This window comes from Eschrichtius robustus, chromosome 6 (assembly GCF_028021215.1).
Source record: "Eschrichtius robustus isolate mEscRob2 chromosome 6, mEscRob2.pri, whole genome shotgun sequence".
Lineage (NCBI taxonomy): Eukaryota > Metazoa > Chordata > Mammalia > Artiodactyla > Eschrichtiidae > Eschrichtius > Eschrichtius robustus.
Window position 1 is genome coordinate 41,849,736 of NC_090829.1, and position 20,299 is coordinate 41,870,034.

Consider the following 20,299-nt stretch of genomic DNA (forward strand, 5'->3'; position numbering starts at 1 on the left):
TTTTGGAGAACTCAGAGGAACTGATACTGAGATAGGGAACAATCCAAGAGGACATGCTTGGTGATAGGAGAGGAAGATCATAGGCTTAGTGTTGGACAAGTTACAGTTGCGGTTGTCTTTCAGGTATCTACGTGGGAATTTCAAGGAAGCAGTATGGAGATTTTAGAGAAAGCTGATACTAAGTTGGGAATCAGTGGCATGTCATAGCTGATCCTTGAAGTGTGATTACTCTATCTTTGCATAGATTAAAGGAAGTTTGGTGTGAGAGGAGAACCCTGGGTTGAGAGTTAAACCCCTTAAACATTTAATGACAGGGAAAAGGATGTGCTAGAAAGGAGACAAAATGCTGGCTAGGAATTTGGCGGGGGAGGGGAGAGAGAGAGGGAAGGAGGTAGCAATGGTCAGAGGAGGAAAAATAATGTGAATTTGTGAAAATCTAGAAGGGAGTGGTCAAGTGTCTAGTTTTTCTGAGTCAAGATAAAGACAAAAAATTGCCCATTTAATCTAGTGACATATAGGCACTGGTGATTTTTCAAGGACTTTATGGAGTGATGAGGGCAAATGAGAGACTAATGGGTTGAGAATGAGGCTTGAGCAATTGGAAGCAAACTTCTTAAAAGAACTTTGGCTGTGGTGGTAAGGGGAGGATGGAGCTGGAAGGGGAGGGAGGGCTGCACTTTCATTTTTAGGTTGGGAAGTATTCGTTGCATGTTCAAATGTTAATGGGAAGGATCACATTGAAGGGGAACAGCTGAATACAAAGGAGAGAAAAGCCATAATTCACAGTGTGAGATTCCTGAGAAGTAGCAGGAGACAGGATTGAAGACAATGGGACTGCCCTAGTTATGAGGAAAGATATCTATCTCCTCTAGTATAAGTCTCTAGGCGGGAAGTGAGCTGAGGGAGTTTCTCTCATATAGTTTCTCTTTGCCACCTCCCCGCACCTAAAATAGGAAAGGTAATTTACTAATGAGGAAGAAATAGAGGGTTAGGATTTGAAAAAAAATTAAAGTCTGAATAGCCAAAGAAAGTCTTAAGTTGGAGATAATGAATTTAGAGAGTAAGTCTAAATTTTTTGTATGCTCCATCAAATGCTCTGATGCAGTCCCCAAACAGTGGAGTTTACCAAAGGTACCACGTACACCTGTCACCGTACTTACTGCTTTTAATGTATCCATTTGACTGTCTCTCCCTCAGTAAACTAAATTGAGAGCAAGTACACATTTTAGTTGGCTTCATACCTCTAACTCCTGATTTAATGCCTAGCTCAATATGGGTTCTCAGGTATTTGTTAAATGTAAAAAATAAGGCTCCTGCCTTTATTTCCAGCAAAAGTTAAAGGGAAATTCTCCTAGCTGCTGTGCTTATTATTTACGTAGGATTATTCTGAGTGCTTTACATGAATTAACTCATTTAAATCACAAAATAACCCACTGGGTAGGCATTACTACATTTTCCATTTTTCAGATGAAGAACCAGAAGCACCTAAAGTAACTTTACAAAGTTCCACAGGAGCTAAGTGGCAGAGCTAGGATATGAAGCCAGAAACTCTATCAAAGGGACCACTGTATGAATTTGCTCTTAAGGCCTCTGCAACACTGAACAGGAAAAAATGAGTGAACACCATGGTGATTATCAGAACTGTTTAGATCAGGACTAGATAAAACTGAGGGACTTCCTTGGGCTTGCTCCTAATTATTTCCAGCATCTAAAAATTTGTATAATTACTAGTCTGGTAGAAGAAAGCTTATGTAATTATTTTAATCAAAGAACACTGCAGGGCTTCCCTGGTGGTGCAGTGGTTGAGAATCCGCCTGCCAATGCAGGGGACACGGGTTCGAGCCCTGGTCTGGGAAGATCCCACATGCCGCGGAGCAAATGGGCCCGTGAGCCACAACTGCTGAGCCTGCGCATCTGGAGCCTGTGCTCCGCAACAAGAGAGGCCGCGATAGTGAGAGGCCCGCGCACCGCGATGAAGAGTGGCCCCCGCTTGCTGCAACTAGAGAAAGCCCTCGCACAGAAACGAAGACCCAACACAGCCATAAATAAATTAAAAAAAAAAAAAAAAAAGAACACTGCAACATCAATAACCAAAAAGCATTCTAATAATTTCATGCTATAGACTAAAACAGTAATCACTTACCTTTATGGTTTGGATACTTTCTTTGTAAAAACACTATTATGATGCAAAGATATTTCAATAAATCACACATTTCAAAAAATTAATTGCATCAATAGTATTATATATTAGGTTACCCCCTGCTTTATATTATGGAAGGCTGGTATTTGAAAGACACATGACGATGCATTGCAATATCCTGTGTCAGATATCCAGATCTGACATTGGGTAAATATCAAAAGTGAAAAAAGGGAATAAAGAAATGAGCATTCATCTGGCAATGAACGCCTTCCTACAGAAAGCATTCTAAACTTCAGATGCAATGAGGCAAACTGAAAAATTCCAAATTGAAGAGTTTTAGAAATAGTCACTACTATCAGTTCATGTGAGAGGTTGTACTGTAATCACAAATCTTTATTGAGTGTCCACAGAATTCATGGCACTTTCATGGGGTTTACAGAGCTTTATTTGCTGACTTTGGCCCTTAAGAAGCTTACAATTTAGTGGAAAGACTAAAATGCAGATGTGATAGAGCAGTGACTGAACAGACTCTACAGACTGAAAAATTACCATCGGTGTAAAACACACACTGCAAAGTGAGAGCTAACGGGGATGGCAAGGGTAGTAGACAGTACTGGATATATTTGGCTTCCTGAAGGAGACAGATATCTGGAATGTTCAAGGTATGTAAAGTGGTTGAGAAATCAGGATCCAAACAAGACACTTCCTATCTGCTACCTCTAGCTTTCTTTACTCTCTGCAGCTGGGAAGAGCCGCAAAAAAGAGTTACCCGGGGATAGAGAGAACAGGGAAACAAAATTTCAGTACATCACTAGTTGACTCAGACTGGAACAAAGTTACTATTTAGGTACCTTCACAGCTCCTTAACAGCTTTCCTATAACCATCTTAAACAGGTTCAAGGGGGAAAAAAAAAGATAAAACCAGTTTCTCTGCATCAGTTATACGGTTACATAGATTGGGCATCTTGTAGATGGGAGCTACTAGATTTGAGGCAGAATGTAATTTGTTTATGGAGGGAGCACGCTGGCAAGTACAAAGGGAAATGGTTGGAGACAGAAAATAGCCATAATAGGTAATAGATAAATTTTACGTTAATGAGTTGGACAGGGGGACAACCCCTGAGAAACAAGAAGTACGGCAGTAAGGCAGGAGAGACTAAGGGTATGTCGATTGCTTCCCAACCCCACAACTATGAGCCAAAATGACTTTTGGCTGTGTGGCATGTGGGATCTTAGCGCTCCGGCTGAGAAGGGAACCTGTGCGCCCTGCAGTGGAAGCATGGAGTCTTAACCACTGGACCGCCAGGCGTTTTCCCTGTTTTTGTTTTTTTTAAGATAAGAGAAATACCCTCCTAAGCTGAGTCCAAGTGTTGGATATTAGCATTATAGTATCCAATTACAAAATCAGTAAAAAGGTAACCATGTAGAAAGTATGGGGGAAAGGTGGCTCGGAATGCTCAAAAACCAGAGGACTAGAGAGGATGGGACACTTAATGAATGATCTGGAAGTAGGATTCATGCTTGAAGAATAACAAAAAGAAATGAAAAGGTTATAAAAAATCTTCTTCACGAAGAATAAAACTGGAAGAACTGACAGTCTGGAAAAACTAAGTTAACCTGGAGTAAGCATATTTAGAGCTGCAAAGATGCAAAACTTGTGGAGAGAAGGTGGAAATTGGGCCAACAATGTAAGTGATAAGAGAGGAGAGCAGGGACTTCCCTGGTGCACAGTGGTTAAGAATCCACCTGCCAATGCAGGGGACATGGGTTTGAGCCCTGGTCCGGGAAGATCCCACATGCCACGGAGCAACTAAGCCTGTGCACCACAACTACTGAGCCTGCGCTCTAGAGCCCACGTGCCACAACTACTGAGCCTATGTGCCTAGAGCGCGTGCTCTGCAACGAGAAGCCACCGCAATCAGAAGCCCGCGCACCACAACTAAGAGTAGCCCCCGCTCGCCACAACTAGAGAAAGCCTGCACCCAGCAACGACGACCCAACGCAGCCAAAGATAAATTAATTAATTAAAAAAAAAAAAGAAAAAAAGACAGGAGTGCAGGCCTCTGGTAAGAGGTAAATCAGAAAGAATCTGCAGGGCAGTATTTACTTTCCTCCACACTCAGCTGCTCTTATACACCAAGTAGCAGCTGCCAAGTCAATTTTATAAACAGTACATCCTGGCATGGACATCCTGAACCAAATTTGTCACCTAAAGGGCCTGAATTTAGAATATTCAAAATTAATGGAACTGCTTAGATAAGTCTTGAGAAAAAACATTCAATCTACCTTCCTATATATTATTGACGTGATAGTTAATATGCAATGTGACACTACAGTTCAGTTGCTTCTGATCACACTGGAATATAGGCTTTACAAATCTTCATTTTTTTCATCTTCCTTTAACTTAGGAATTAACTCATTACAATAAGACTATAAATGTGCACTGTGATTTTATTTAAAGGCATATATGCATAATTTCATTACTTATATTTTTAAAGAGTATATACTTCAATAATGTGCTTATTTGTTAAAAAGAAAAACCATTTTCTCCTTAAATGTTTAAAATGTTGTTTAAGAAGTAAATAATCCGTTAAACCTCAGGCGTTAACTAGTAACTTTTTTGATTCAAGCTAGATTGGCCTGTTTGTTGTTCACCTTCTTAATATCCATAATGAAAGATCAATTTTTGGAAACTCAAAGAAATCAAATACAGTGGACCCTTGAACAACATGGGTTTGAACTGCCTGGGTTCACCTATACATGGACTTTTATCACTAAATATGCACTACAGTACTTCATGATCTGTGGCTGGTTGAATCCTTGGATGTGGAACCACGAATATGAGGGCCAACAGTAAAGTTATGAGGATTTTCGATTTTTGACTGTGCGGAGGGCCGGCACCCCTAACCCCAGCTTTGTTCAAGGGACTAGCTACACAGCACTTACATTGTACTTAACAATTACTTACATGGCATTTACACTGTATTAGGTATCACAAGTAATCTAAAGATGATTTAAAGTACAGTTGACCCTGTAGTATGTATTTAGTGAAAGAAAAATTGGCATTTAAGTGGGCCTGCAAAGTCCATACTGTTCAAGGGTGAACTGTAATTTCAAAACTCACAAGCTTCTCTAAGAATCAGTGTTAGCCATTCCTCAAAATACAGATATGAAAAGCTGCATAAACATTTTTCTGCATTGGCTCACAAATTTAAATGAACTCAGTTTTAGAACAGTAATTGAAAGCATAGCTTCCAATGGTGTGGAAGGTACAATCTGGGTCTTCTCTAGCCCTTATAGCTGTCTGGCCTTGATCAAGTCACTTCTTCGCAACTCTATCATCTGAACTGGGGGACTGGGACAGTTCATTCATATTCTGAAATTCAGACTCCCACAGAACCCCTAAAACTGTATGTATATGCATTTTGGAAGGAAGCCGGTCCAAAGTTTTCATTAGATTCTCACAGGTAACCTTCATCTAAAAATAAGCTTGCAATATATCAGGTGATCACTTCTAAACTGCTCCAGCTCTAAATACTAATATTTCTTTGTGGTATAGGAACTCTAAGGTGGCTCTCAAGATTCCCTGGTGATTATACCCTTTATAAACCCCTTTACTCAAGTGTTGGCAGGATACGTGAATATGATGGAGATCATTCTGTGATTAGGCTATGGTATAAGGCAAAGAGGAAGGGATGTTGCAGGTATAATTAAGGTACTAATCAGTTTGGCTTTGGGTCAATCAAAAGGGAGATTATAATGGGTGGGCCTGATTTAATCAGGCAAGCCCTTTAAAAGAGAGCTTAGGGCCTTCTCTGAGATCAGATTCTCCTGCAGGCCTTGAATAAGCAAGCTGCCATGAGTCCTGCATCTGTAAGAAAATTATTCTATAAAATCATTTGGCCTATTATAACCTCACTGGCTTACTTTGAACCAGGTTTTTGTTTACTAAGAAACATGAATTATGCAAAGTACTATTATGTCCACCTTCTGGTAACTTAAGCCATTTGTAAAAACCATGCTTTGTATGCAATCTATTTGGAACCATATGTTGTAGTTACAGAAATACTTAAAATATAGCTCAAGTTGTCTCTCTCAGTCCATTTTGCTGGAGGGGTGAAGGAAGGTCAAAATCTTGGTTTGGACAGGGAGAAAGTAGAAGCAAAGATGGTGTCACCTGAACAAATTCAGTCAGTTAGATTATTAATACATCTATACTGAAATTAAATAATTTAAGAAATTTCTTCTGTAATGTTGGGTCTATATCAAAAGCTTATGAAAGACAAGCAAACATAAGCCACTGAGTTACTCTTAACTTGACACTAATATATAAAAAAATCCACACAGCACAGACACACGCCCCATGTAAAACATTGCTTTGAGTTTTAATGTTTATTTCCCCAAGACAGCCTAGCCTGCACTCTACTTGGATAAATTTTACAAGCTAGTTTTCTGCTGCTTCTAGTTTTAAACTTTAACCATGTTTCTGATGACAAGGAATGCTGCAAAAATACTCTAGTTCAACAAAGAGTTATGATCACAAAATAATTTTTATCCATTCTACAGTGTTTCAGAATTACCAGTTGATTTTTAAACACAAAGTAGATATAGATGCTAATGGTGGCTAATCTGGTATGTTTCTTATAGCAAACTGTTGTTCATGCAACACTTGTGCTCAAAGGGGAAGGCACAGGATTTCCTACAATGAGCCACCTTATAAAGAGTTCTTTTTGTACAAATTAATTTATGTCACATTTAATTTAGTGTGCATAACCTCGAAACTGAGGTATTATTCCAATTTATAAAAACCACTTGCATAACTTTTATGCAAGTTTTAAAAATACAAAGGTTTCTCCCTAAAGTGGCTCAAAATAGATTGTTCATGGCTGCCTACATCTAAGATAAAAAGATTCTAAAACAACTGAACAGATTAGGCATATTATTAAAGGTGTTCAAACCATTACTTGATTTGTACATCTACTCAAACCTCTTCATCGGTCTTTATTCAGCAGTACATATGCACCAAATTCCATTTTAGAAGTTTCCATATCATTTTCATAGAAAACAAAGTTTGAAAACAAGTAACATTTAAACACAGCACGGTATTCTACCACAACTGAAACTTTTTTCTTCTTCTTTACAGGACTCAACAAAATCTAAAAATGAACTAGGCTGTAGATTTACCTCATGCAAAGATCTTTATGTTATCTCTGAAAATGAAAAGGATGGCTTTTTAAAGCACATTTTACTGTTTTATACTATTATGGTAACTTGTGTACTGCAACACAGTCTATTTTGAGGGAAATTTATGATTTTTTTTCATGCAAAAATCTACACAAATTAGTTTTGATGATATGGAAAGCTTTTCATAGCATCAAACATTCATCTGGTGCAAATGCACAGGGAAACCTTCCTGAAAGTTTTCTGACTTGAGAAGCAACTAAAAAGCCGTACTAGGTAAAGTAAATAAAAACTAAAAACAAAACAAAAACCCCACAAAAAAAAAACTAAAAACAAAACAAAACAAAACCTAAAAAAAAAAAAACCCACAAAAAAAAAAGAGAGAAAAAAAAAAAGGAGGGGTGGGAAAAGGGAAGAAGGGAAATAGAAAACACAGGCTGCAGAGTACACCAATGTCTGCTGCTGAACTGGTCTTTGTTTTCATGTCCAGTGTACAGTAACACTTATGATCTCACTTTGATGATTTACTAGGTTTGTTATCAGCCCCCTGAAGGCAAATCAAGCTTGCATGCGTTCACATACAGCACAATCATACTCTCGTACACAGTCACTCCACGACTAGGAGTCTGCTTCATGAATGAAGAGCCCTAGATTTCAAAGATGAACCTGGCTCTCTATCACTGAGCCAGACATTCATTCAACATTGTCCATTCACACACTGCTTCATAGCAAGGCCTGGGCTCATTTTCCTTTGACTTATATGGGCATCCTATTCTCTTTTATGCTTACAAGGCTTGAAGATGACATTACTGCACTTTCCCCTCAGCTGATATAATGTCAATGTTCCTCCTCAGGCACTGAAGATCTGTGACCTGTAGCCCTTTTACTCTGAACAACCTAAATAAGCATTCATGTAAAGTTTTCGTTACATTTTGCCACTCATTCTCACTCGCACCCACTCGCCATCTTGACCTCATTTGGGCATTTGCTGTGATTCCAAATGAAATCTTCACATTTTCTTTCCCGATTTAATGCAGCAGCAGATCCCATGAGCCAAGCTTGATGGATCAAACCTTTTTATATATATGTGTATATATATATATATCTCAGTGCTGCATTGTACCTAACCTCCACAACATCTTTCTAAAACTGGAACCCTTCTGTTGGTACATTGGCAGATGAATTGAAACCAAATGTTCCACCTTGTATTGCCTCTGGAACAAGGCTAGGATCTTCTTCAATCTAAGGGAAAAAAGGAAAAAGAAAGTGATAATTAGTTTTTAAAAAAATAGCATTGTAGTACTATTTCCATTTAAAAAGTATGGGAGGGCTTCCCTGGTGACGCAGTGGCTAAGAATACGCCTGCCAATGCAGGGGACACGGGTTCGAGCCCTGGTCCCGGAAGATCCCACATGCCGCAGAGCAACTAAGCCCACAACTACTGTGGGCCACAACTACTGAGCCTGCGCTCTAGAGCCCACGAGCCACAACTACTGAAGCCCACGCGCCTAGAGTCCGTGCTCCGCAACAAGAGAAGCCACCGCAGTGAGAAGCCCGTGCACCGCAACAAAGACCCAACGCAGCCAAAAATAAATAAAATAATAAATTAAAAAAAAAAAAAAAGTATGGGAGATGATGGGTGCCAACACTGTCCTACCACCCCTTTAGAAACCTGAAACACTTTATAAAGGCTTTGTCTTAAGGGATGCCAAAAAGAGAGGAAACTTAAGAGAATATGCAAAACGTATATCTTTTGAAAGAATGAAAGAGAAGTAATACACTGGAGATGGTCCTACATCTCAAACTCAGAGAGTATACTCACTGTAATGCTACCACTTTTGGAGAGTAAGTGTATTCTTTGGTTAATCTTTTAATAGCAATTGGAGACAAATGACTTTTGAGCTTAAAGTAGTAAAATAATAGCTCTGCTAAAAATGTATAATATTCTTTCTATATGACTTATATCTAAAGGTTGAAATACTACAAAATTATGCACCTATAGTGTAGTTCCTATAAATAGGCACATCATCTTTATTATTCTTTTCATGATGCAACAGAGTAAACAAGACCTGCACATTGAAGTATCAGAAATCATAAGGCCTTATGTATACCTAATTATCAATTAGGACTTCTAAAAATTCAACTTTAAGACATGTGACAAAAACTACCTTTAAAAAAGTATGCTTTTCAACTAGTATTATATTCTAAATAGGACTTAGCTTGATAATCTGTAATTCTTCTTTAGTATTATCCTTGTCAAGTTAATGCTCAAATCATGCATGCTTAACAAAATATTTAATAACATTCCATTTTTTTTTTTTTTTGAAAAGTTGAGAAAATCATTCAAGAGATCCACTGGTGGTTCTATCTATAATCACTATAATTTTCTAAGAAACAACTGCTTTAATTTTACATTTAACTTTCCCAAAGAGGCGATACTAAAAATAATTCTTTAATTTCAACTACCACATACTGACAATCTGAAGACACTCTTCTGGACTATACCTTACATTATATAGTAATATATATATATTATTATAACTACAAGAAATACTTATGTTTCTTGATAATTTTTTTCATTTTATCTATTTATCTTTGTATTAGTTTTTGGTCACCAACTAAAAATAACAGTGACAATATATTCAAATACAGACTAATTATTGCCATAATGGATTTATTATAGGATATACTAGTTTCACTGTTTTGTTTATAAAGACATCAAGGGAAAATAAAGCCTGATTTATCCACTGTCAAAAAATTCTTATCTTTTTTTTTTTTTTGCCATTAGAGCTAGTACTACTTTTTAATACCTTGAAGGACTTTAAAATACTGAAATATTTGTACTTCTGAAATAAGTAACATTACTGTCATGTACCTATTTCAATTCCATTCCCCCAAAATATATACATATATGCCCTAGCTTACATTTCATCCAGACTTATGTTTATACATAAAACTAAGAAAATTATAAAATTATTAAATACATCATCTGAAGAGAAGAACTGATCAATGATCTCATAGGCCAATTTGTAGATGTCTTCATTTTCATGATTTTGAAGTTGTTCAATTTTCTCCAGTCCTGTAAGAAATTTTATGAAGTGAAATAATGGTAATATTTAAAAAGCAGTGACAAAAAAGTTACAATAATCTTGGGAACACAAAATCCAATTTTGAGGAATCTATTCTAAAGGTGAATCTTATAAATAATAAGGTTTTATGCACAAAGATATAGCATATTTATCTTAAAAAATTATCTGAGTGTCTAACTACATATAAACATAAGCAATGGGACATCTATCTACTCAGCAGAATAACTACACACATCAGTGTTTATAAAGAGTAATAACATGTAAAATTGCTTTGTTAAAAGTTAAAAGCTGGGAGATCCCTGGTGGCCAGGTGGTTAGAACTCTGGGCTTTCACTGCTGTGTGGCCCGGATTCAATCCCTGGTCGGGGAACTGAGATCCCACAAGCCATGTGGCATGGCCAAAAACAAACAAACACACACACATCCCCAAAGAGGCAAGGAAAAAAAAAGTTAAAAGCAAATTCCTTCTACTTTGTAGCATCTGCCAAGTTTTTCTAGTGAGCATTTAGGAAAAAAACTTTTAAGTACTCGTGATTAATAAATATGAATGTTAAGACAGCTATTAAAGTATAATGAAAAATGATCAAGATCAACCACACTATTTCAGGGGAAAAGGGAATTTTCCCTGTAAATATTAATAAATTTATTAAATCATAGGCAGAATATATAAACTTAACCTACTGATATGCAAACTGGGTATTGTTTTGCTTTACAGGGGTAATAATTAATTTTAAGGCCTCTGAATTAAAGTGAAATTGCCCTGTCATGAGTGTTCTTCCTTTATCTATTCTTTAAGTGGAGAAGTTGTTTTGGGCATGTTTCTCACTTTTCACACTCTCTTTATGGGGCCCTTCCATGAAAAAGTTTAACTACTACATATAGGCTGAGGATTTATAAATCTATGGCTTCATTTCTTTTCTGAGCTTCACATGTTGAAAATCTTAAACATGTATGATAATTCCACAAGGATATTTCACAGGTACCTAAAACTCAAACTATCCAAAACACAATTTGTTATTTGCTATTTAAATAAATTGTTATAAATTTATTTAAATAAATTTAAATAAATTTGTTAAATATTTAACAAATTTGCAATTTGTTACTTGTAATTTTTATTCTTCATTTACACTGTTTATTATACCGTATTCTTATTGGTGATATTCAACAACAGTTTGAAATCTGAGAGACAGACTAATAAGTTCCCCTTACCCTCAATACTCTATAATCAAATCTCAAAAACCTTAAAAGTCTATCCATTTCTTGAATCTTGTCATCTCCCCTTTTTCTCTATTATCACTGCCTTCATTTATTGTGGCCTCACCACAATATATGGAAACCACCTAGGTGGTTTCCTGCTTGTCTCTAATGGTTCCATTCCCCTCATATCCATGGCTCCATTTAAACACATCAATTCACTAGGTAAGATCTTCCAATGGCTTGTCATACCCTACAGCAGAATCCTTTGGGAAGTTTGTAAGATACATATTCCTAGGGCTTGCCTCCAGTGAGACAGGCAATGCTCAAGATCTATATTTTTATTTTAATATATAAAAATAAATTTTTAATAATTAAAATGTTTATATGGTAAAAGAAAAAAACATACAAGTAGGAAAATTTTTTAACAATGCCTGCTTTTAATTTTTCTGGTACTCCCTTCCTAATTATTTCCCTAACAGTATTCCCCATGTCCTGTTCCCAACTTGATAATTATGCATTTTTTGTTGTTGTTCTACTTGTCACTTTAGTAACTTTAAAAATACTTACTTCTTATTAATTTTCAAGCCTCTGAACTCTACTAAGGAAGCTGAAGATACTGGTTCTCCTACTCTTAGTTACCTCTCCCTCCTTTCATTTACTTCTCAACTTCTATCACAAAGATCTTTACTTTTATGCTTATCCAGGTTGATAACATTTACATGTTATTCCACAGCCACATCTGAGACTTCCATGTTCTGTCTACATGTTAATCCTAAGGGTTGAAAGCTGAGACGTGTTGTTTACCTTCCTGGTGGCTCTGGTACACTGCCAGATTTGGGAACCACTGCCCTGAAGTATATGCTGTGCTACAAAGCTTCTAAGACTGCAGGGGCCTGGTCAATGGCTAAGTCTGAAGCCTTATCTGTTGGCAGTTTCTACCTCATATTTTGTGATTCAGCAACACTAAACTACTTATAATTTGCTGAATGCTATTTCTCACCTCAGACTTTGCTCATGGTGTTATTTCTGCCTGGAACACCTTTCATCCCTTTTTACTTTATTAATCCTTATTCATCTCTCAAAATCCAGCTCAGGTGTCACTTCCTGCTTCTTCCAGGATGGATTAGGGTATTTCCTTTTGTTGTACATTTCTATTAGGGTAATTAGCACATTAAATCAGTTCATATTTATCTCCACGACTAGACTACATGCCTTGAGGGCAAGGACTGTGTCTTGTTTACCACTGTCTTCCCAGTACCTTAGCACAGTGCCTGTTCAATATACGGCAACAATTCAGTTACCTAAGCATATGCAAGAAGCTGAGCAGGACTGCAGATATAGAATACAGTATTTACTTTATTCTGTTACTTGATTATCTAAGACAGAAAAATACAGAAGTGCTGTATTAGTTAGAAAATAAAAGTAGTTACAAAAAGAACATTAAAATGTGGAATAATATCAATAGCTTATAATAAACTTACCTCCACATTCCTCTATAAGATTGGCTATGGTTTCTGCCTCATCTTCAGCCATTTTTAATATATTACTTAGTCCATCGAGTACTACTTGCACAACTTGTGCATCTTTTACAGTCAGCAAATTGCAAAAAGGTGGGATAACATTTTGTTGGATTAGGTAGGCCACCTGAAGAATGAAAATACCATGATATGATACGTGTTAAGTGAACTTCATTCGTGCACCCTATTATCTCACTGGAATAATTTTTTTTTAAATTTTCATTACTATTTATTTATTTAGTTATTTATTTATTTGGCTGCGTTGGGTCTTCATTGCTGCGTGCAGGCTTTCTCTAGTTGCGGTGCGCGGGCTTCTCTTGTTGCGGAGCACGGGCTCTAGGCACGCGGGCTTCAGTAGTTGTAGCACCCGGGCTCAGTAGTTGTGGCGCACAGGCTCAGCTGCTCCGTGGCATGTGGGATCTTCCCGGACCAGGGCTCGAATCCATGTCCCCTGCATTGGCAGGCGGATTCTTAACCACTGCGCCACCAGGGAAGTCCTCACTGGAATAATTTTGACTTTAAAATCTTGAATATGGAAATATGACCTCACCTCTCACATGTTAAGTTAGACTACATTAATCTAACCTTCTTTTCTTTTTAATGTAGTATGTTTATTTTTCATGAACTTAGAAAAAAAAAACTAAAGTGAAAATGAAGGAATCACTCAACTTCATATGACACATTTCTTTGCCATAAGGAGTACTTCCTTCAGAGATACTTTCTAACATTAAGAAATTATGAAATCAGTTAAGAGGCTGGCTGATTATTTTTTTAAAACTACAATTGTTCAATGTGAGAGCATCCTCTAACTCTTTGCTATAACATTTAGCACTCATATATACCTGGCCACCTCTCAATTTGCTATTCTATTGGTTCCATAAAATTTGCAAAATATTCTTCTATCATTTTTTTATTTAGTTATTTTCACATATTGTATTTATATTCTGCTCTGTATTCATATTTGAGTGGATTCACTGGTCACCACCAGTCTATAGCTTATTTGTGACAATTATCAGCTCCAAATTCATCCTTTTTTACTTGTCTGTGAAACATATCTGGGACTTTTTTTTTTTTAGTTTTGGCTGCACGGGTCTTAGTTGCGGTATGTGGGTTTTCTCTTCTCTAGTTGTGGCGCTCGGGTTCCAGAGCACGCGGGCTCAGAGTTTGCGGCAGGCTCTCTAATTGAGGTGCACGAGCTCAGTAGTTGTAGTGCAACTACATCGTGTAGTTGTAGTGCATCGAACCCACGTCCCCTGCATTGTAAGGAGGATTCTTTACCACTGACCACCAGGGAAGTCCCCCATATCTGGGTCCTTTAAAACTCATTTTCTTTCGCCAGTTGGCACAATGTTAAGCTTTGTCACCTGCACAACTATGAGAGTTAAGTGTCTCTTGATATTTTATGCACTAGGCACCTCACATTGTTCACCCTAGTTCTTAGTCCCAGCTTTCTGGTTGAGTTTAGTTCCTTGTTTGGTTTGCTGCCAGACAATTTTTGTTGTTGTTCATTTGTAAGGAGAATCTGTGAGGCAGTTTCATTCTGCCCTATTAACCTAAAAAGTCTTGTTTTTTTTTAACACTGTTAAAAAACAAAAAAAACAACCCTGACCGTAAGTGCTTCATCTTACCACGGATTAGAAAATTCTTGTAGGCCAAGAAGCTGGAAAGAAAACACTTCACATCTACGAAATATAACTAAAGGAAGTCAAGGTGACACTTTTATATATCACAGAATGCCTGTTATCTTGCTATTATCTTAAATTATGATTTACTAAAATCTAAATCTTAGAATTATTGGTACTGTTATTTTATCAGTTTTGAGAAATAAATAAGAGCTGAACTTACTTGATCTTTCCTTCCGCTAATTGTTAAGTTACTTATGGCCCATGCAGCTTCTTTCTGAGTGCCAAAATCTCCCTGTAAAAGCAAAGTTAAAGGATACAAATTGCAATATAGGGTAAACTGGAAAAGGTGTTTTCTGAAATGATTTTTCAACTGCTTATTCCCCTAGGTTTTCTTCTAGCCTTTCTATATACATATAATAAGGATAAGGCTTTGAATTCAAATTACCCTAAACAAATGGAGATTCCTTTTTGTGAACTTTCCCGGCAACAAACTTGACTTGATATTGCTGTTCAGTGATATCAGATTAAATGAAGTCAATGATAAAATAAAATAATATCAGTCAAAAAAATAAAAAGAGGAAATGTACAATTGTACTTTAATCAAAGAAATGTCAAGGGTAAGGTATCCTTTTAAACACATTAAGTTATAAAAATGAAAATACCCACCATTAATGAGACTGTCATAAAGACATTACCCTCATATATTGTCTTTCAAATATAAATTGAAAAAATAAATTTAAAAATCATTTAAAAAGTCATATATATGATTTAGTAATCTTACCTTTCAGAATTTACCAAGCAAATAATTCAAAACAAAGTAATATTATGTATCTTTCCATATAATGTCTTAGCAGCACATAAGAGTCAGAAAGTAAAAGCAACTTAAACAACATAGGAATAACTAATTATAGCAAATCTAAAGAATAAAATAATAACCAGCCACTAATGTTAAGATGACTAGCAACTTGGAAAAATGTTTAGGATGTATTAAGAAAAAAATATGTAAATAAGAATGAAAATTAAAACTGCAGTGGATTAACACAACATTGTAAATCAATTATACTTCAAAAAAAGAAAAAGAAAAACTGCAGTGGGATATCTACTCTTATTTATCAGACTGAGAAATCCCAAATATGTGTTGGTGAGACTGGTAGGAGTGTAAAACGGGACAACCTTTCTAGAGGTGGATGGGCATTATATAGCAAATTTACATATATGTCTATTTGTAGATCCAGTAATCCTAAATACAACCTGGCAAAAAACATGGAAAAAACTTTACATAGGCATTTCCTTATATTTAAAGTATAAACAAGAGACGAATAAACCAAAAACTAATAAAAACGATTATCTGTAAAGGAAGGGAAAGAACAGGGAGGAATGAACAGAAACAGAAGTTAGACCTTTGTGTATATACCTTGAAAACAAAGTACCTATTCTTTACTTGGAAACTATAAATGCTTCATATAACCAAAACAAAATAAAAAACAAGGGAATTCCCTGGTGGTCCAGTGGTTAGGACTCCGCGCTCTCACTGCCGAGGGCCCAGGTTCAATCCCTGGTCGGCGAACTAAGATCCCACAAGCCGCACAGTGCGGCCTAAAATAAAAAAAATAAAAATAAAAAACAAAACCTAAAGTAATTCCACAAATAAAAAACAAACAGAAATAACCTAACTGTATATCAAGTTGTATATCTTAACCACACATACAGGAATTATTTCAAGCGCCCTCATTTTTAAGTACATCATTGATGGAATACATCCTAAAGACAAAAAAGTCCTCAAGGAAATCTCAAAAGTGGAGTAATCATGTTGTTAGTGTCAATGTAGTCTTGTTATTTTGATAGATTTTATATTATATATCTCAATATATAAGTCAAATAATTATGTTCATGTATTTAGGAAGATTTCCAGCATAAAAGAGATAAAAATATAAAATCGAAGAAGTAAAAATAAAAACACTGCTATCTTAAATACCCAGTAATATCGGATAGCTTCCGTTCATTCATGATTTGTTTTTTATGAATCTCATGTTCATAAAATTACAACATGCATATTTTTCATTTTCTTTAAAAAAAAAATTATCACCTATTTTGTTCATTCAAGCCTAGATACCACGACAACCTTGTAGCAATGATCATCCTTAGTACCTGAACTATGATCTTTAAATACCATTTGCTACAAAACGGAACCAGGACACCCTGGAAAATAGTTAATTCCAGGTGTAGATCAGAACATATACAAGATAAGCCTGGGAATCATATCACATCCAAAAGGTAGGAAGCTCTCAAAAACTACTGCAGTGATGTAAAAAAGACACAGGCACCAAATTTAAGAGGTTCCCATTGGTCAGGGACAACCTGAACGTCAGAAAGAATAACTACAAAGGACTAAAACTTATATAAAAAATATACACATATGTAAATCCATCATTTCCTTAATGACACTAAAAACTTTACACCCGTCTCCTTTTGAGGTCATTAGGGAACCATGTCATTCAAAAAATGAGTGATAATGAGCAAGAATCAAACATTTGTCTTGCCTTTCCTATATGAAATATATTTTAGAGTAAACCAATAGTTGATAAGGAAAAGCTCTTTATTCTTCTTTATTGAAGAATCATGGTTAATACATAAAGAATGGCAGAATTACAAAGTCATCATTTTGCAGTTCCTTGTATAATAAGTGATCTAGGTAATGATCATCATGACTGCCGAAAAACCATTATGTGAAAGAATGGTGAATAACTTTATAATAATTGGCTGGAACAGGCTGATAACATCTGAGCTGACTTAATCTAAATACCACTAAATGTAGGACAAACAGATAGAATGTTTCTCCTCATGTGAATCATTAGTGCATTAAATATTTCTGCCTAAAAATTGAACCCAATCTACCAGTTTATAGGAAATTAGCCTCTACTACCAGTTTGTAGGAAGCATGGAAGAAAAGAAGATCGAGATATCCTCTCTTTAATTAACAGGTCAGTGTTGAGAAAAAAACCCTCATGCTGTGATTGGACACTTTAAACTGTCTCTTTCCCAAACGTTAATGTAAGCATGCAATGATATGGCGTATGATTAAATAGCACACTTACTTGCTGTTTGATCTTGGGCAATTTATTTGTCTATACCATAGTTTCTTCATCTGTCAAATGGGAATAATTCTTAACCTCACAGAGTTACAGTAATAAAGAAATAAAGTAATATATGTAAAGTGCTTGGAACAATATGTAAGCATTTATAGTCAGTAGTAGTAACATGAATTTTTAATAAACTTCAGGATAATGGTAATTTTGATAAAAGAATGATATAGAAAAAGGGCCAGGGGCTTCTAAAAGGAACTATTTCCTGTACATAAAAACTGCTTTAAAGTTTTAATATTAATACTATTTTACTGTACTACTCATGCCATTGTATAGGTTGTAATTAAACAGAAAAGTATATATTCACATAATTCTTTTCCTCTTACGCAGATACATACAAGATGACTTTCTTACCTTATCCAAAAGGTGTATTATCATTGGTACAAGATTGGCATCAATTACTGCCTGAACCTGCTGCTGATTTCCTGCGGTGATGTTAGAGAGGAACCACACTGCTTCCTGTAGAACAAGACCCCTTCAGTATTTCTCATTAAAAGATAAAACCTGCAGTTGAACTAGGAAAAAGCACATTCACTACAACATCCAAATGATTTTATGGAGTAAGTTCCATAATAAAAAATTTAGGAATCTGAATTCCCCTATCCCCTTTCCATATTTTTCTTTGGATAAATTGCTAATGACCCTAGTCTAAGTCATAATGAACTAACCCTTCGAAAAAATTCTTGAAAGCAATGTTCCCAAACACTAAGACTCAAAAGAAGCTTGGCTGAACAAACACTAAGGAACTGATGAGCTGCAATACAAATACAAATCCTAAAACAATTGTAAAGGAGATTCAGCCTCCTCCTCACATAGTGTGCTTTATTTATTCTCTCTTCTGTTCTGACTGAGTCCTAGCCAAAGTCGATAAATCTCTCAATTATTCATGATAATGGAGACACAAAAACTGAAATAGTGGATTGTTTTAGTATACTTATTTGTAATAGTCATTCATTGCACCATCTCTCTCAAGAGTTAAAGTGGAACCAGATGTTTGACTGCTTTACTGGTCTACCTTAATGATCTTTTTATGCTACCCTTTACACCACAATGTGCTACTTCTACCAAGATGATTACAAGTCATGTTTTTTCATAGATAATAAATGCATACTAAAAACACAGAATGAAATAAGACAAAATATCTGCCTAATGTCCTATGTAGGATATTGCTATAATTTACCAAAGTTAATAAATTTATGAAACATATGAATTTACTAAAGGGAAACATTTTCTCTATTTTAAAAAAGTAGTAAACAAGTTTTACTCCTAGTGTGCAGTCGGCTCTTTTGGATCAGATCACAGGATCATGTTTAATGAACCTGTTAGAGATTTTAGGGTGCTAGGCCACTTAGGTGAGCGGTTCTTGGGTTATAATCATCGGCAATGTTGTAATCAACAGCCCACGTACTTCTACAACAGCCTCAGATGCACTCCAACATCAGCATCACCAGTCAGTGCCCCCTTTTCATAGCCTCCACAAGCACACACACATGCACACACACTCTGTATCAAATAGCTAAAAAATATGAAACTTACATTACTTAACTTACGTATTAAAATCTTCCAATCATACAACATTCAACACCCAATTATCTCTATTTCATCATTTCCAAGAGAGCCAAATGTGCACTGTTTACAATCGGTTTTATATGTGGAAAATCATGTACCAATCCATGTCAGAAAAAGTAAAATACTTTATTTTCTCTTAATGTCTAAATGACAGTTTATATTAATAATCAGTATTAAAGGCACTTGAGTCTCTAATTTTGCAAATGAAAATGGCTCCTTTATATGCTAATTATTAAATAGTATTTAAAAATACTTACTTTATTAATTTTCTCTTTGGGATGTGTCAGAAGTGCAGGGAAGTGTGAAAGAGCATCACAGTTCAAAACTACTTGTGTTTGCTCATCAGTTCCAGTAACAATGTTGCCCACAGCTCGAAGCGCTGCTGTCTGAAACATAAAAAGATTTAATGAGATGTTGTTCTATATGAATCACTTCTTATTACCACAAAGGTATGTTAGGCAGGTTATGAAAGATATATACATATTTATTTTATATAAATTTGTTTTATTTATTTTTGGCTGCATTGAGTCTTCACTGCTGCGCGCGGGCTTTCTCTAGTTGCAGGGAGCGGAGGCTACTCTTCGTTGCTGCATGGGCTTCTCATTGCGGTGGCTTCTCTTGTCCGGAGGGCAAGCTCTAGGTGCATGGGCTTCAGTAGTTGTGTCATGTGGGCTCAGTAGTTGTGGCTCATGGGCTCTAGAGCGCAGGCTCAGTAGTTGCGGCACACAGGCTTAGTTGCTCCGCAGCATGTGGGATCTTCCCGGACCAGGGATGGCACCCGTGTCCCCTGCACTGGTGGGCGGATTCTTAACCACTGTGCCACCAGGGAAGCCCCAGG

General features: G+C 36.3%; 1 protein-coding gene and 1 non-coding gene across 2 annotated transcripts in view; both read right to left on the reverse strand.

The window, feature by feature from the left end:
• Positions 1 to 7,657: 7,657 nt before the first annotated feature.
• Positions 7,658 to 20,299, reverse strand: part of KPNA4 (karyopherin subunit alpha 4) — a 54,243-nt gene continuing 41,601 nt past the window's right edge. Inside the window, exons 12-17 of the mRNA XM_068546190.1 lie at positions 19,719 to 19,847; positions 18,247 to 18,351; positions 14,970 to 15,041; positions 13,089 to 13,251; positions 10,306 to 10,400; positions 7,658 to 8,563 (exon numbers count right to left, since the gene is read on the reverse strand). Of these exons, the coding sequence (XP_068402291.1) occupies positions 8,465 to 8,563; positions 10,306 to 10,400; positions 13,089 to 13,251; positions 14,970 to 15,041; positions 18,247 to 18,351; positions 19,719 to 19,847 (663 nt within the window). The 3' untranslated portion in view covers positions 7,658 to 8,464. The remainder of the gene's footprint in view (positions 8,564 to 10,305; positions 10,401 to 13,088; positions 13,252 to 14,969; positions 15,042 to 18,246; positions 18,352 to 19,718; positions 19,848 to 20,299) is intronic.
• Positions 19,179 to 19,504, reverse strand: LOC137766884 (small Cajal body-specific RNA 7). The gene has a single exon (XR_011074414.1). It is a non-coding gene; the product is annotated as a small Cajal body-specific RNA 7 (non-coding RNA).